Below are 14554 nucleotides of genomic sequence, written 5' to 3'. Positions count from 1 at the left end.
GATTCTTATCGAGCCCAAATGATTGACGAGCACAAGGAACAAAAGAACAGAATGAGTTGAAGTAATCGGAGAAACCCCTGATATTCCCTCCGAATCCTGGTCTCTTTTCCCCTGTTCTTGGCGTTCTGGGATGGCAAAACAGCGTGAGATGGGAGGACTCACGGCCCCTTTTTGACATCGTAGTATTAGTCTCGGCCGTCCGTCCCTTGTCTTGGGACGATATGGAGGAGGGAAAAAATAGGTACACTGGGTTCGTTTTCATAAGTTACTTCACTTCTGATAGGAGGCTTTTGCCTCTCGTTGTATCTCCTTCCTTTTGTGTTTTTCGGGCTTCACTGGGGGGTGTTGGTGTCCAATGAGGCACATAGATTGGCTTAGCCCCAATGATAACCCGCGTTCTCTGATTCTGGCGTCTCACAAGAAATGCTCTCTCGTGCCAACAAAGTTAAGAGATAATCGATTCTCGGTTTCCCCATGAATCTGAAACGTATTGCTCCTGGCATCAGGCTGTCTTGCATGTAATAGGAATTGAAGTTATTCATTGGGAAGTATCTCATGGCCCATCTCATCGTGATTTACCTAAGATGACCAGAATCCAGCCATCTTGCTTCCAACCAGCTATATGTACGGCGACGCGAACCATGAAACTTGGTGTCGTCATCACATGAAGTTATTACAAGAACCTGAAATCAAAAGCGTCTCCCCTCACATGCCATCCGCAAGCATGGCGTTGATGATTTGTACATGGCGATTCGCATTCGACTCGCTCCACTCCGTGTCGTAGTTGAGCCCGTAGGGCCAGAAGTGGGAGCCTCCGCAGTTAATCTTGGCGCTGGAACCATCCCACGAGCGGAGGAGGGGCAAAGCCGTGGCCCAGTCGCCGGAGGCGCACTTGGAGTTGAAGGCGGCCGTCTGGCCGACGCCAAGCGTGTGCGAGATCTCGTGGAGAGCCGTCCGCTCGTTCATGTAAGAGCGGTTGGTCCCGAAGCGGACGTCGCCGTTGTAGTTGGCCTCGGCCGTGGGCACGCCGGGCGTGTAGTAGACTCTGAGGGACTTGCTGGCGCGTCCCAACCTGGTGTGTCTTGCGACGGCCAGGTTCATGGCGGCCTCGATCTTGGTGTACGCATCGCGCTGGTCGGCCGTAGGGTTTGCGGCCTTCTCGAGCGTCCATGTAATTGCGCTTTGGGCGGCGGAGGCAGAGGCCAAGACGACGGCGAGGAGCGAGAACTTCATATTGTGGGCTGGCTGGATGATATGAGATGATTATGAAATCGCTATTAGATGGTTGTAGTAATAATATGGGCTGCGAGAAGAGATGCCTGGCAATGCTGCTTGCTGAAATTCAATCCGAGTCCTTCGTCCGAACGCCGTCTCTTCTTATACTGCGACTGCGAACGGATCGTCGTCCAGGTTGTTCTGGCCTCTAGCAACGACGGCCACCATCTTCACGGCGTCGGAGATGAAGGACTTCTGCTGTCAACTGATCGTCTTTTCAGCCCCTACAGTAGCATTCTCACCCTGGCTATAGTAGAGCCAAGAGTCACGTTGCGACGCGATGCCACGACGTTGATGTGCGCCCACGCATGTTGTTTCACGTAGAGTCGATAATAACAATAAACGTGAGGCAATGTGACGGGTGGGCTGAACCATTACTACCTACCTGTTCTGGCGATCCCATGACCATAGCATCAAATGGCATCTCATAATTCAATGCGTATGGTGTGACCTTTGCTCAGGGGGAGACGCCGACGCCGATGCGCCCCCAAGGAGGTCAACCCCATGTCGATCTTTCGGCAGTGTTCCCTGGGCCGGGAGATGCCATGTGCGGATGCTGAGAATGGAGACAGATGCCATTGGAAGACGGTAGAAATGCGTCCAAAATACGCTAGTCCTCTTTGGTCCTGGCGCTCTCGAAAGGGACCTCGTTTAGCCGAAGGTCCGAGATAAATTTTTGGAGCCGGCGACAGGAAGCTTCTCCAATTCCATCACTCACTACCGCAACTTTTTGCTTCATCTCCCCGAACTCCCTGGAGCGACACGTGTGATTCAACTCCTGCGACACCTTCAATCCTTGTTTCTGTATTTCTATTTTCTTATCTAGATACCCTCATAATACGATTCAAGATGCAGCGCGCACTCACTTCCCGCGCGAGAGCTTCCGTCCTCTCTGCTGCTCCCAGCAAGTTCCGCGCCGGTGCCGGTCTGGGACAGCAGCTTCGCTTTGCCCACAAGGTTTGTCAACACGTCATGTAGCATTGGCAATGCCATCAACTTCAATATACTAACGGAATGTGTAGGAGCTGAAGTTCGGTGTTGAGGCTCGCGCCTCCCTGCTGGTTGGTGCCGAGACTCTGGCCAAGGCTGTTGCGACAACACTCGGTCCCAAGGGCCGTAACGTCCTCATCGAGTCCAGCTATGGCTCCCCCAAGATCACAAAGGGTATGGGATAGCTCAATGGAAGCCACCGAATCGATTCAATAGCTAAATGGATGCAGATGGTGTTACTGTCGCGAAGGCAATCACCCTGAAGGACAAGTTCGAGAACCTCGGAGCCAAGCTGCTCCAGGATGTCGCCTCCAAGACCAACGAGACCGCCGGTGACGGTACCACGACCGCCACCGTTCTGGCCCGTGCCATCTTCTCCGAGACCGTCAAGAATGTCGCCGCTGGCTGCAACCCCATGGACTTGCGCCGTGGTATCCAGGCTGCCGTCGATGCCGTTGTCGAGTTCCTCCAGAAGAACAAGAGAGATATCACCACCAGCGAGGAGGTTGCCCAGGTCGCCACCATTTCCGCCAACGGTGACCAGGAGGTCGGTCGCTTGATCGCCAACGCCATGGAGAAGGTCGGCAAGGAGGGTGTTATCACCGTCAAGGAGGGCAAGACCCTGGTTGACGAGCTTGAGGTTACCGAGGGTATGCGCTTCGACCGTGGCTTCGTCTCCCCCTACTTCATCACCGACGCCAAGTCTCAGAAGGTTGAGTTCGAGAAGCCCCTGATCCTCCTCTCCGAGAAGAAGATCTCCGCCGTCCAGGACATCATCCCCGCCCTTGAGGCTTCCACCCAGATGAGACGCCCTCTGGTCATTATTGCCGAGGACATTGAGGGCGAGGCTCTCGCCGTCTGCATTCTCAACAAGCTCCGCGGCCAGCTCCAGGTTGCCGCCGTCAAGGCCCCCGGCTTCGGTGACAACCGCAAGTCCATCCTCGGCGACCTGGCTGTCCTCACCAACGCTACCGTCTTCACCGACGAGCTTGACATCAAGCTCGAGAAGGCCACCCCCGACATGCTCGGCTCCACCGGCTCTATCACCATCACCAAGGAGGACACCATCTTCCTGAACGGCGAGGGCTCCAAGGACGCCATCACCCAGCGCTGCGAGCAGATCCGTGGTGTCATGAGCGACCCCACCACCTCTGACTACGAGAAGGAGAAGCTCCAGGAGCGTCTTGCCAAGCTCTCTGGCGGTGTTGCCGTCATCAAGGTTGGTGGCTCTTCCGAGGTCGAGGTCGGCGAGAAGAAGGACCGCTTCGTCGATGCCCTGAACGCTACCCGCGCCGCCGTTGAGGAGGGTATCCTGCCCGGTGGTGGTACCGCTCTGATCAAGGCCTCTGCCCTGGCCCTGAAGGACGTCAAGACCGCCAACTTCGACCAGCAGCTCGGTGTTACCATCATCAAGAACGCCATCACCCGCCCCGCTCGCAGCATTGTCGAGAACGCCGGTCTTGAGGGCTCCGTCATTGTTGGCAAGCTCACCGACGAGTACGCCGGCGAGTTCAACAAGGGCTTTGACTCCTCCAAGGGCGAGTACGTCGACATGATCGCTGCCGGTATCCTTGACCCCTTCAAGGTCGTTCGCACTGGCCTTGTTGACGCCAGTGGTGTTGCTTCCCTGCTCGGTACCACTGAGGTCGCCATTGTCGATGCTCCCGAGGAGAAGGGAGCTCCTCCCATGGGTGGCATGGGCGGCATGGGCGGTATGGGAGGCATGGGTGGTATGATGTAAAAACATGATCAACGTGTCTTCTTGTATTAAAAAAAGTCGATTGGGCTAGGGGCATTGGGCAATGGTGTTTACTAAAAAAGGATGTATAACTGCGGCCATTTGTACTAATCTCCCCTCTTTCCCCCCTTTTACGCATCAGTCTCCCCGAGGGGATTTGAGAGCTCTGTATTGTACAATAGCACCAGCAAGTTATGTAAGATGAAAGAAAGCAAACAAGTGAAAGAGTTAAAAAAGACATTTTCTGTATATGAACTGTGTGAGTAGTGTTGTTGGATGTTGGCAGCTACTTTTGACAGCTCTAATGAGCTGGTCTGGTGTGCCGCTACTGCCAGCTAGAGTTCCTTGGCTCCATGCTGACAGGTGAGGTAGGCAGCCGTTAAAACCAGTCACGTACCACACAACAGGCACCCATCTTGAAAGCACTCATGCATGACCTTCTGTCTTATTTTAACTATGGAAATGAATTCATCATCGCATTAGGCTGCCCAAAATCCAATGCTTCCAAGCCCAGGCTCAGTTTTGTTGACTGCCTGGGGTGGGATTCGTCAACCTGCTGTGGCTGACGCAGTTGCAAGAGTCGGAGTCGAGTCACGTGCGCCCAATCTCACCTGGACAACAACCCCACCATGCGGGTGTTTTTCTCGCCCGCTTCCCCCTCCACTGTGACCCAACTCCTCCGTTCCTGTCCAAGATACCTCACCAACCGACGCAAGCTGTTACCTCTTTTCTGCCACCACCCTCCCCAGTGCAGCAAACTCCCGGCCGAACCACTCCATCTTCGCTGTAGGTATCCATTTCCCCTCCCTCTTACTTTGCATCGCCAGAATAGTATTATTACCTTTGCTTCTCCCCTTTTTGGGCTTTCCTGTTGCTAATCTGCTCTCTCTCTCAGCCCACTTTCCCGCCTACTCTCTCCTAGCCACACCCCCGCCATAGACCAGCATCATGGTGAGTAAATAAAAGCTTCCCAGGATCAGCTGTCTACCAAAACACCATGCTAATCTCAATCGCAGTCTCAATCCGGGTTGGTTTTCCCCCTCCCTCCAGTCAAGCCTCAACTGTCCGCGTCGACGAACCATTTGATGGGCGAACCTCCCTACCGCTCGTTTGATGACGATCTCGGCGGAGCAGAACAAGCTGGCTCCATCTGGCTAGGCAACGCAGCGCAATGCTAACCCGGTTTTCCCCACCAGAGCGACCGTGTCTCAGGAGTGCATAACGGCCTACAACGACCTTAAGCTCTCCAAGAAGTACAAGTTCATCATCTACAAGCTTTCAGATGACAACAAGGAGATCGTCGTCGAGGAGGCCTCGGCCGATAAGGACTGGGACACCTTCCGCGAGAAGCTGATCAACGCCACGACCAAGTCCAAGAGCGTACGTGGCTCTCCTTCCCATGGCAATGCAGAGCCTCGAGGACACGACTAACAATGCATCAGGGCGCTGTCGGCAAGGGCCCCCGCTACGCCGTCTACGACTTCGAGTACAGCCTTGCCTCCGGCGAGGGTGAGCGGTACGTTGCCCCGCATTCGCCCGAATTGGAACATGCAGCTAACCCCTGGACAGCAACAAGATCACCTTCCTCGCCTGGTCCCCCGATGATGCCGGTGTTATGGTCAGTACTCGCTGCGTTCCAAAAGTCAATCGCATTCCTTGCTAACCTCCCCCCAGGCCAAGATGGTCTACGCTTCCTCCAAGGAGGCCCTCAAGCGCTCGCTCACCGGTATTGCGACCGAGCTCCAGGCCAACGACCCCGATGACATCGAGTACGACTCCATCCTCAAGACCGTCAGCAAGGGCATGGCCGGTTAAATGTCTCGTTCCCCCCACACACCATACCCTTCCTTAAGCGGCGAGACGGAGCATACACTTTGGCGGCTGCAGTCTTCCGGGACGATTGACGACGATCATGGAGAGTTTACGATGAATATGGAGGGCAACTTTCTCCCCCCCTTTGGCGATTTTCGGGACCGAGACCTTTTTCCACTCCGAGCTTCTCTTGGGGCGTGACCAGTAAATTTCCAGATTTGAACTGCCCGCCTGGTTATACCAACCCAGTGCCATAGGAAAACATCTCGTGCTAGAATGCAGAGCATTCTAGTTGTTGCCCGACGACAAATTCAATTTTTCATTAGACCATTACTTATGCCTGAGTCCCGTCCTCCGTGACTGCTGCTACGTCATGACTTCTTCTGCGCCTGCCAGGTCGAGCGCCAGAGAGCCGACAGCTCCTCCGCCTTTTGCTCGTGCTTGAGCCTCTGCATCAAAAAGCCCTTCAGGTCGTCCCAAAACTCCGGCGTGTCCAGTGCAGCCTCTCCAATGTCTTCCTGCTGTCCAGAGCCGCCACCTCCAACAGGGGAGGGCTCGGCCTTGATGGCCGCAGCACCTCCGATGACCATAACGGAGAACTCCAGCGAAGACTGGTCATCCGTAAGCAGGTCCTTCAACACCTTGCTGTCCGCCACCGGCTTCTTGTTGTACAGCAACTTCATCTTGTCCACCGGTATCCGCGACTTGGTCTCGACTGTCGTCTTGATGTCGAGGATCGAGGTGTTGAGCGTCTGCGATGACAGCTTGATGTCCAAGGGAGGGTTGCGCAGGGACTTGAGGGTGACGTTGATGCTGCGCTCCTGGCCCGGCGCAAGGTTCGTGGGCTTGCTCATGGGCTTGGGCATCTTGGGCAGGATGTACTCGATGACGTTAGCTAGGATATCAGCTGGGGGTACGGTTGAAGCCACTTACGGGAGGGCGAGCAGGGAAGTTCTTGGGATCCTCGACATGGTCGGCCGACAGCTTAGCCGGGCGCGACTCCAAGGTCGCCAGGAACTGCCTAGCGAAAACGACTTCAGCCATGTTTGTGGTTTGCGGGTGGCACGCTGTTGATGGGTTGGAAGCTTGGCTCTTGCTCGAGTCGTTAGATTAAGTTCGGGTGTTGTGGTTTGTGTGGGTAATATGGCTGTGAGGAGAAGCAGCGGCGAAGGTTAAATACAAGATGAGGTACGGCGCTGGGGATGGCTTCGTCCGGTGTCTGGTCTTGCTGCTTGCTCGGTAGAGTTACGCACTGGAGGAGGGATGGCGGGGCGTAGAGCGAGCTGGATGTGGGGCTTGGATCAGGTCTGGGCGGCGTGGCTTTATCGGCTGCCGGTCTCTCTTAATCTTATCGAGCGTGGTCAGTGCGCGATAGGAAAAAGTTTCGGTGGGGGGAACCGCTCTAATCCAGTGTCAACTTTTTTTTTTCTTTGGCAGTGTTGCGGCGGCTGACCTTACCAAGCTGGTACCGTACATCTCGAACGTTTTGTGTTTTCTTTTACAATACCCTCCTCCCTCCTCCTAGAATATTCTATACCCTTAGTTTCGACACGCAATTGATCCGTCAAGATGGGTGTCGGAAACCGTATGAAGAAGCAGGGTCCTCCCGAACCCCTGTCGGAGGCCCATTTCGCAAAGTTGAAGCGCAAGGCCGGTCTGCCAGCCGACCCCGTCCAGCCTGTCGATGTGAAGAGGAGGAGAACACACAAGAAGGCCGCGCCGAAGCCCAACGGCGCCTCCGCGAAGAAGCAGGATGCGAAGAAGAGCAGGGCGCCCGCGCCCGCGCCCAAGGCGAACGGCAGAGGAAAGAAGGCTCAGCCCGTCGAGGACGAGGACGAAGATATGTCTGACGACAACGACCTTGCCGACTTCGCGGCTGCCGGATCGGACATGAGCGAAGACGACGACGAAGTTGACGAGTTCTCGGACCTGGAGAACGCACCGGCGGGTCTGGGCGACGATTTCCTGGAATCCGACGAGTCCGTCTTCGATTCGGACCAGGAGCAAGGGGGCGGCGGCGGCAAGCACATGTTCTCAGAGGACGAAGACGATTCGGACGGCGAGGAGAAGCTCACAAAGGCCAACATTGAGGGTCTCGCGCGGAGGCTCGACCAGAAGATCGCCGAGGAGGACGCCGAGGCGCAGGCCGAGCTCGAGGAGATGGGTATTCAGACCAACATCGACGGCGACAAGCCGCACGTCTTTGACGACGAGGACGATGAGCTCGCCGCCAAGTCCAAGTCGCTGCTCGCGCCCGACCTGCAACTCTTGAGATCGAGAATCACAGAAAACATCAGAGTGCTCGACGACTTCTCCAACCTCCACGAGGAGGGCCGCTCCCGTGTTGAGTACGTCAACCAGCTCATCAAGGACATCTGTGCCTACTACGGCTACTCCGAGTACCTCGCCGAGAAGCTCTTCAACCTCTTCTCCCCCCGCGAGGCCTTCGCCTTCTTCGAAGCCAACGAGTCGGCCCGCCCCGTCGTCATCAGGACGAACACCCTCCGCACCCATCGTCGCGACCTGGCCCAGGCCCTCATCTCGCGCGGTGTCACCCTCGAGCCTGTCGGCAAGTGGTCCAAGGTCGGTCTGCAGATCTTCGAGAGCAACGTGCCCCTTGGTGCGACACCCGAGTACCTCGCCGGCTACTACATCCTCCAAGCCGCGTCCTCGTTCCTGCCCGTCATGGCCCTTGAGCCCCAGGAGAACGAGCGCGTGCTGGATATGGCCGCCGCCCCCGGTGGAAAGACGACGCACATGGCCGCCATGATGAAGAACACGGGCGTCATCGTCGCCAACGATCCCAGCAAGCAGCGTGCCAAGGGTCTCATCGGTAACATCCACCGTCTCGGCGCCCGCAACGTCGTCGTCTCCAACTACGACGCTCGCGAGTTCCCCAAGCCCATGGGCGGTTTCGACCGCGTGCTTCTCGACGCGCCCTGCTCGGGTACCGGTGTCATTGCCAAGGATGCCAGCGTCAAGACGAACAAGACGGAGAGGGACTTCATGCTGCTGCCGCACATGCAGAAGCAGCTGATCCTGGCCGCCATCGATTCGGTCAACCATCACAGCAAGACGGGTGGTTACATCGTCTACTCTACATGTTCCGTCACCGTCGAGGAGAAGTAAGTCTCATCAGCCTTTCACGCATCACGTTTTCCAGTCGCTAACAAACCCTCCAGCGAGGCCGTCGTCCAGTACGCCCTCTCCCGCCGTCCGAACGTCAGGCTTGTCGAGACCAACCTCCCCTTCGGTCGCGAGGGCTTCACCTCGTTCATGGGCAAGAAGTTCGACCCCTCCCTCAAGCTCACCCGCCGTTACTACCCCCACACCTACAACGTCGACGGCTTCTTCGTCGCCAAGTTCCAGAAGTTCGGCCCCACCCCCGCAAAGGCCGAGAAGGCCGACCGGTCCGCCACCACCTACGCCGGCGAGGTCATCGACAGGACCCCCATCACCGACGACGAGGACACCGACGCGGTCAAGGGCAACGACGCCTTTGGCGGCTTCGACGAGGACGAGGACGAGGAGTACATCGACAAGGCCAAGCGTAACGCCATGCGCAGACGCGGTCTCGACCCCAACGCCCTCTCCGCCAAGGCCAAGAGGGAGGCCGCCGCCAAGAAGGACGGCACCAGCAGCAGCAAGTCTGACAAGTCCGAGTCCGAGGCCGAGGTCGAGAAGCCTGCCGAGAAGACGCCCGAGAAGAAAAGTAAAGGCAAGGAGAAGCCTGCCGCTGCCGCCGCCGCTGCCGCCGAGAAGACTCCCGAGAAGAAGACTCCCGAGAAGAAGGACAAGAGCAAGGAAAAGGCCGCGGCCGCCGACAAGGAGCGCAAGGCCGAAAGAAATCCCGCGCAGAAGAAGGTGACGTCCACGGCCGCCGCGCCGGAAAAGAGCCCCAAGAGCAAGAGCCCCAAGCAAAAGAAGGACAAGAAGGCTGCGAAATAAAAACAAGCAATAGACGGACGAGTCTTTCAAGAGTGTCTTATTCGGGGGTAAAAGAAAAGAAGGAGTGATGGTGATTTCTCAAAAGTGTATCTTGTGTAGTAGACAAAGAAGCATTGTGTCCGGGGCCCGTCGAGGTCGGGAGGTCTCCGTTTTGTTGTCGTTGCATTATAATTACCTATTACTAGGGAGTCAGGGCTCAAAAAGTAGGGGTTCGGAATATAAAAAAAGTATCAGACGCCTAAGAAATCGTTGCCGTCGATGTCCGTTGCTGAAAAATAATTGTCTCCGAACCAAATGCCGGATACCTTTCACGTCCGTTATGTCAAAAAAGGTAGACCAGAGCCAGCTGGTCATCGAAGAGAATTGAAAAGTAAGAAGATTGGGTTATTGCTAATCCAATGTGCCGAAGCCAAAAAGTATTGTCTGAAGCAGAGCTTTTTCAGACGACATCTCTCATCAGAATATAAGAGACGCCGTCAGCTGACAACCCTTGTTTGACCACCACAATGGACTGAGAAAAAAAGAATCGTCCACTAAACCTCCCCTTGCTCAAAGGCCAACATAAAAAAGTAAAAAAGCATTATACAAAAAGCATGTGTTTCCTCCAAACTTCATCATGACCCTCATACCCAGCTTGGGTCTGAGTAGGTATCGAGTCGAGTACCTCTTCCCATGTCATCTCCTTGTTCATCATAAAGGTCGGCGTTCTCATTTCCCTAGCCGGACCTCTTTTCGTCATAAAGCCGTATGTCATGAATCCTATTCACAACTTTTGTGTGTGTCGGAATGTTGTACACAGAAGAACCCAGAAAGTCGTCACTGGAATCGTCGTGAATGTGGTGGGTTGTTCGTCGTAATCGTGCTCCCAAAACGCCCCGTCATAACTCGCCCTGTGGTTCGCCCAATGAACCAGGGTATTAAAGTTTTTGTGTTAAAAGGATAAAAAGCATAAAATGCCAGCCGAAGTAAAATGCTGTTGGTGACTTGGGGGCTACTGGGCAGCCCTCTGAAGAAGCAGGATGTCGCGGATGGCCCAACGCCAGGCGTCGCGATCTCGGTTTCCGACGTCGAGCCACTTTTCGCATTTCCTTCGCCACCTGTCTTCTTCTTCGCGCTGCCTTCGTACGAACTCCGGCCCGACGTCGAATTCTTCGCCGACGAGCCATTCGTCCTGGACTTCGCTGACGCGGCCCGGCTCCTTAGGGTCGCCTGGGTTGTCGTCAAGGTCCGGTATATCCTTGAAGACATCCTCGTCATCATCTAAAGCGTTGAAGTCATCCATAGGATCGGGAATCTCGGACTTGGGGTTTGTCTGAGGACCCATCTTGAGCCAGCACATGTTCTGCGGGTCGAAAACCATGCCTTTGACAACCTGGACACCCTTTGTATGGCTTATGTTCGTGATTAAGGCTGGCCGAGGTGTCGAGGCTTCTTTGTCGCGCACCGGGTGCGGCACGGATGCTGTCGCTGGGGACGACGCGGGTGGGTCGAACGCGTTCAAGACATTTTCGTTGCCTTCCCAACAGAAGGTATCGGGGTTGTAAAACATGCCCTGAAGATCTGCAGCGATGTTAGGATTGCGATGCGCAAGCGAGTAAGGGGATGCACTTACGTTGCGGAGTCTTGTCCTTGTTCATGTTCGATATAAGATGAGGCTTCAATTGAGGAGGGTTCCTCTTCTTCTTCGATCGGACGGTAGCCTGTGGCAGTCCGGGGTTGAAATTGTTCCTGGACGACAGCTGGGAGACGCGCGACAAGGTAAGAGGCGCCAGTGGGCCTGATGGAGCTCGTTGAGCAAGCGAGGTCTCCCGGGCAATTCGGCTAGCCTGGGTATCACGGGCGAAATGGGGCGTGTAATCAGCCTTCGCAGGGGAGTAAGGTGCCGGGGAGGGCGTGTTGGTCCGATCGGGAAGCACGTTTTGGTAGAGCTTGTTGCGCAACGGTGCTTTCATGGGTTGCCGAACGAATTTTGCCTCGGACTGCGCCGACGTAGGCAGATCGTCGAATGCATCCAATTCGTGCCCGTCGCCGAAATTTCGGGTTCGGTGTGGCTTGGTGAGCGTGCGGAAGGAGAGGCCGTCGTGAGTGATGTGGTCCGAATGGCGATTGAGCCTCTTCGGGCTCGGCGAACGCATCGTCGACCTCGAAAAAGCCCTAGACGTCGGCCGCAAGTCGAGGGAGTTCTCGGAATCATGGCGTCGAAAGGTGCGAGAAGTTTTCGCGGTCACGTGTTGCGACTGGGATTGTGAGGCCCCAGCAGGGAGGAAGGGGCGTCGTTGCTGGGCAGCATGGCTTTCCACAGCGGGTCGACTTCTCTCGGTTGGTGTTTTCGGCCGCATCACCGACGACGGGCGGTTCAGGTCTGTTCTGGAAGGCGGTCGTTCGAAGCGGGATGAGATGGGTTTGGCAGGTGAATGAGATGCCTTCATGGCAGGCAGAGATCGCTTAAATCTCAACAATTGCGAGCTGGTGGTGGTGGGCTCATTTCGCAGCGACGTGGTTGAAGTTCGAGGGCCAAGCTCTCTCCTTCGCGGCGTCGAGGGAAGTAGAGATACCGGAGAAGGCGTCGTGGGCGTCGGCATGCTGTGAATGCTCGTAACAGACGACTGCGATGCGTGGCCCATGCGAGACTGGGATCTCCGCGAGCGAGCGAAAATAGGGCCACCACTCTCAGACACAGGCTCCAGCGCAGAAAGGGTGCGCTCATGGCGCTCATGACTGGGCCGTGGCAATCGTGACGGTGTAGTCTTACTGGAGAACGTCAAGGAAATCGCCGTTTTGGGCCGTACTGGGCTGGGCGGCCGGTTCGCATTGACGCGAATGTTGCGGTGGAGAGTGAGTTTACCGGAACTGAAGACATCGCCGTCGCCGACATCAAGACCGTCGAACATGTCCTCGGGCTCTGGCTCATTCCTCGGTTGAGGAGTCTTGAGGTTTGGCGGCTCTTCCTCTGCAGCACGTACAGGGGAGCGGCTCAGCTTTCTCCGGCTTAGTCTCTCCTCGAAATTGACCGGGCCGCTCGGGAGTACAAGACCATCGAACGTCTCATCCTCGCTCTCAACGGTGAACGAGCTTGACACACTGGGGCTCATGGCCGAGACTGAAGAGCTTCTGTTAGAAAACCCGTCCCTGCGAGTGCCTCCGAATCGCGTTCCGAGGCTGCCCTCGCCCCAATCCAGGTCTTCCGCATGCGACAAAGGCGTTTTTGGAATGTCTTTTCTGGTCGAGAGCTTCAGTTTGCCGTCCGAGGGCAACTCGAAATCATTCTCAAAATCGTCGTCCAGCGTCTTGTCGTTCTTCTGAGGCGTTGGAGGGGTGATGAGTGAAATGTGCTTCAGTGACCGAATCTTAGAGACTTTGATGGTTTCGGAACCATCGCCGAAGAAGTCGTCATCGTCATCGTTATCGCGGAACTTTTCCAAATTCAGAGTCCCTGACAGCGTACTTGTCGTTGACTCAGTCGATTCTCTTCGGTCTAGCAATGACACTGCTGGAGGTGTCTTCATGGGCTTCGTCGGACTGGTATGGTTGGAGCCACCACTGACCTGCCGGAGCATATCAGGGAACTTGGAACCGTCCTGGGGCTTGATGCGGAGGCCCTGGCTCGATTCTGGCAGCACCAGATCATCCTCCCAGTCGTCCTGCATAATCTTCTTTATCTTCCTTCCACCTAGTCGTTTGATAGTGCCGCCCATGAGAGCGGAGGATGGTACATTCTTGGGTATCGGAATGCCGGCCTGTGTGGCAGCGGCGATAGCGTCCAGGGTTGACTTCTCGTCGTCGCCTGGGACGTGCACATGTGTCTCCTCGTCCAGGATGGATTCAAGATCGGAGCGGAGAGAAACATGCGACGACGCGGAGTCGCGTCGCGAAGGAGGAAGGTTCGCGGTGGTGGATGTTGTGCGAAACGTGAGATCGTCGTTGTCGATCTGGAAGTCGTCATCGTCCCAGTCCTCAATATCGGGTTCGGCCACTGGCTGGCGAGGCTTGAGGCGTAAAGTCTCCATGTTTGCGGTTGGTTTCTTTGTTACGGATAGCGCAGAATTGAATTGGGTCCAAGGAGGTCGTGGTCGTATCCCAGAAGACTTCCCGACAGCGCTGTTCTGCTTGTCAATGTTGCAAGATCATATCGTCAACAACAACAGCAGCTCTGGCCCGTCATGTCCTTTTCGATGAAAACAGTCGTCGCAAGCAATGGGTTTCCTGATGACTCGGCGTGAGTCGCGAAGAGGCGCGAAAAGAGAGAGAGAAAAGGTTTGGTGGTGTGTGCTAGGGCGTAGAAATGGCGGCGGATTTGTTTTGAGTCGGCTTTGGTATCGTCGTTTCCGGGAATGTGCGTAGTGTCGGCTACTGGTAGGATGAATTGCAAGTGATGCAAACAGGTGCAGAGCAAGTGGAGGTCGTCCAAGAGGTTCGTCGTAAGGGGTGATGCGCAACAGGGTCCGGTATCTCGAGGGTGACGTTTGTGGAAATGGAGTAGAGAGAGGGAGCAAGGCACTTGTGTGAGGTCGGGGGTGGGAGGATTGGGATTGGATTTGCGAGGATTTGCAGTCTTGTTGGATGAAGGTGAAGCAAAAATGGCTGGGAAGCTGGGGTCGATGGATCGGCCTGGCAAACAAAGCGAGGTGGTAGGCTGGAGGGATGGTGGGCTGGGTCCAGCAACAGTGGGTGGTGCGTGGTGCTGCAGGAGGAGCAGCACAGCAGAACGTACCTTAGTGGGTGATGTGGTGGACAGGTGGGTGGTTGGTGTTGCGCGCAGGTGTGGGCAGCCCACTGAGCTACGTATCCGTA

At 55.8% G+C, this 14554-nt stretch overlaps 6 protein-coding genes across 6 annotated transcripts; 3 read left to right on the top strand and 3 right to left on the bottom strand.

Moving 5' to 3' along the window:
* Window positions 1-474: 474 nt before the first annotated feature.
* Window positions 475-1566, bottom strand: CDEST_06767 (uncharacterized protein). Its single transcript, XM_062922926.1, has one exon. The coding sequence runs from the start codon at window positions 1231-1233 to the stop codon at window positions 706-708; it is 528 nt and encodes a 175-aa protein (XP_062778977.1). The 5' UTR covers window positions 1234-1566; the 3' UTR covers window positions 475-705.
* Window positions 1567-1971: 405 nt separating this feature from the next.
* On the top strand, window positions 1972-4237 carry CDEST_06766 (Putative chaperonin Cpn60/GroEL/TCP-1 family, groEL-like apical domain superfamily). Its single transcript, XM_062922925.1, has 3 exons — window positions 1972-2232; window positions 2298-2439; window positions 2496-4237. Exons 1-3 carry the CDS (start codon window positions 2125-2127, stop codon window positions 4004-4006), a joined length of 1761 nt encoding a protein of 586 aa, XP_062778976.1. The 5' UTR covers window positions 1972-2124; the 3' UTR covers window positions 4007-4237.
* A 714-nt stretch (window positions 4238-4951) lies between these two features.
* On the top strand, window positions 4952-5818 carry CDEST_06765 (Putative actin-depolymerizing factor domain, ADF/Cofilin, ADF-H/Gelsolin-like domain superfamily; the record flags this gene model as incomplete). Its single annotated transcript, XM_062922924.1, has 6 exons — window positions 4952-4954; window positions 5020-5030; window positions 5200-5383; window positions 5446-5519; window positions 5573-5621; window positions 5678-5818. 6 exons carry the CDS (start codon window positions 4952-4954, stop codon window positions 5816-5818), a joined length of 462 nt encoding a protein of 153 aa, XP_062778975.1.
* Window positions 5819-6149: 331 nt separating this feature from the next.
* Window positions 6150-7203, bottom strand: CDEST_06764 (Putative ubiquitin-like protein 4A). The gene is made up of 2 exons (XM_062922923.1): window positions 6749-7203; window positions 6150-6696 (listed from the first exon to the last, which is right to left on the bottom strand). Exons 1-2 carry the CDS (start codon window positions 6857-6859, stop codon window positions 6187-6189), a joined length of 621 nt encoding a protein of 206 aa, XP_062778974.1. The 5' UTR covers window positions 6860-7203; the 3' UTR covers window positions 6150-6186.
* Window positions 7204-7247: 44 nt separating this feature from the next.
* CDEST_06763 (Putative SAM-dependent methyltransferase RsmB/NOP2-type, RNA (C5-cytosine) methyltransferase) lies at window positions 7248-10079 on the top strand. The gene is made up of 2 exons (XM_062922922.1): window positions 7248-8940; window positions 8998-10079. Exons 1-2 carry the CDS (start codon window positions 7385-7387, stop codon window positions 9761-9763), a joined length of 2322 nt encoding a protein of 773 aa, XP_062778973.1. The 5' UTR covers window positions 7248-7384; the 3' UTR covers window positions 9764-10079.
* Window position 10080: 1 nt separating this feature from the next.
* CDEST_06762 (Putative GTPase activating protein complex, subunit Bfa1/Byr4) lies at window positions 10081-13819 on the bottom strand. The gene is made up of 2 exons (XM_062922921.1): window positions 11376-13819; window positions 10081-11323 (listed from the first exon to the last, which is right to left on the bottom strand). Exons 1-2 carry the CDS (start codon window positions 13768-13770, stop codon window positions 10755-10757), a joined length of 2964 nt encoding a protein of 987 aa, XP_062778972.1. The 5' UTR covers window positions 13771-13819; the 3' UTR covers window positions 10081-10754.
* Window positions 13820-14554: the final 735 nt, after the last annotated feature.

Source organism: Colletotrichum destructivum, chromosome 4, assembly GCF_034447905.1.
Source record: "Colletotrichum destructivum chromosome 4, complete sequence".
Classification (NCBI taxonomy): Eukaryota; Fungi; Ascomycota; class Sordariomycetes; order Glomerellales; family Glomerellaceae; genus Colletotrichum; species Colletotrichum destructivum.
This window is presented reverse-complemented; position numbering and strand designations above follow the sequence as displayed.

Bases quoted from the DNA above. Each gene is read 5' to 3' on its own strand.
- CDEST_06767 (XM_062922926.1), bottom strand. From the start codon at position 1,233: ATGAAGTTCTCGCTCCTCGCCGTCGTCTTGGCCTCTGCCTCCGCCGCC.
- CDEST_06766 (XM_062922925.1), top strand. From the start codon at position 2,125: ATGCAGCGCGCACTCACTTCCCGCGCGAGAGCTTCCGTCCTCTCTGCT. The intron at 2,233-2,297 runs GTTTGTCAACAC...CGGAATGTGTAG, and splicing joins AGCTTCGCTTTGCCCACAAG to GAGCTGAAGTTCGGTGTTGA. The intron at 2,440-2,495 runs GTATGGGATAGC...AAATGGATGCAG, and splicing joins CTCCCCCAAGATCACAAAGG to ATGGTGTTACTGTCGCGAAG.
- CDEST_06764 (XM_062922923.1), bottom strand. From the start codon at position 6,859: ATGGCTGAAGTCGTTTTCGCTAGGCAGTTCCTGGCGACCTTGGAGTCG. The intron at 6,697-6,748 runs GTAAGTGGCTTC...AACGTCATCGAG, and splicing joins ACTTCCCTGCTCGCCCTCCC to TACATCCTGCCCAAGATGCC.
- CDEST_06763 (XM_062922922.1), top strand. From the start codon at position 7,385: ATGGGTGTCGGAAACCGTATGAAGAAGCAGGGTCCTCCCGAACCCCTG. The intron at 8,941-8,997 runs GTAAGTCTCATC...CAAACCCTCCAG, and splicing joins TCCGTCACCGTCGAGGAGAA to CGAGGCCGTCGTCCAGTACG.
- CDEST_06762 (XM_062922921.1), bottom strand. From the start codon at position 13,770: ATGGAGACTTTACGCCTCAAGCCTCGCCAGCCAGTGGCCGAACCCGAT. The intron at 11,324-11,375 runs GTAAGTGCATCC...ACATCGCTGCAG, and splicing joins CAAGGACAAGACTCCGCAAC to ATCTTCAGGGCATGTTTTAC.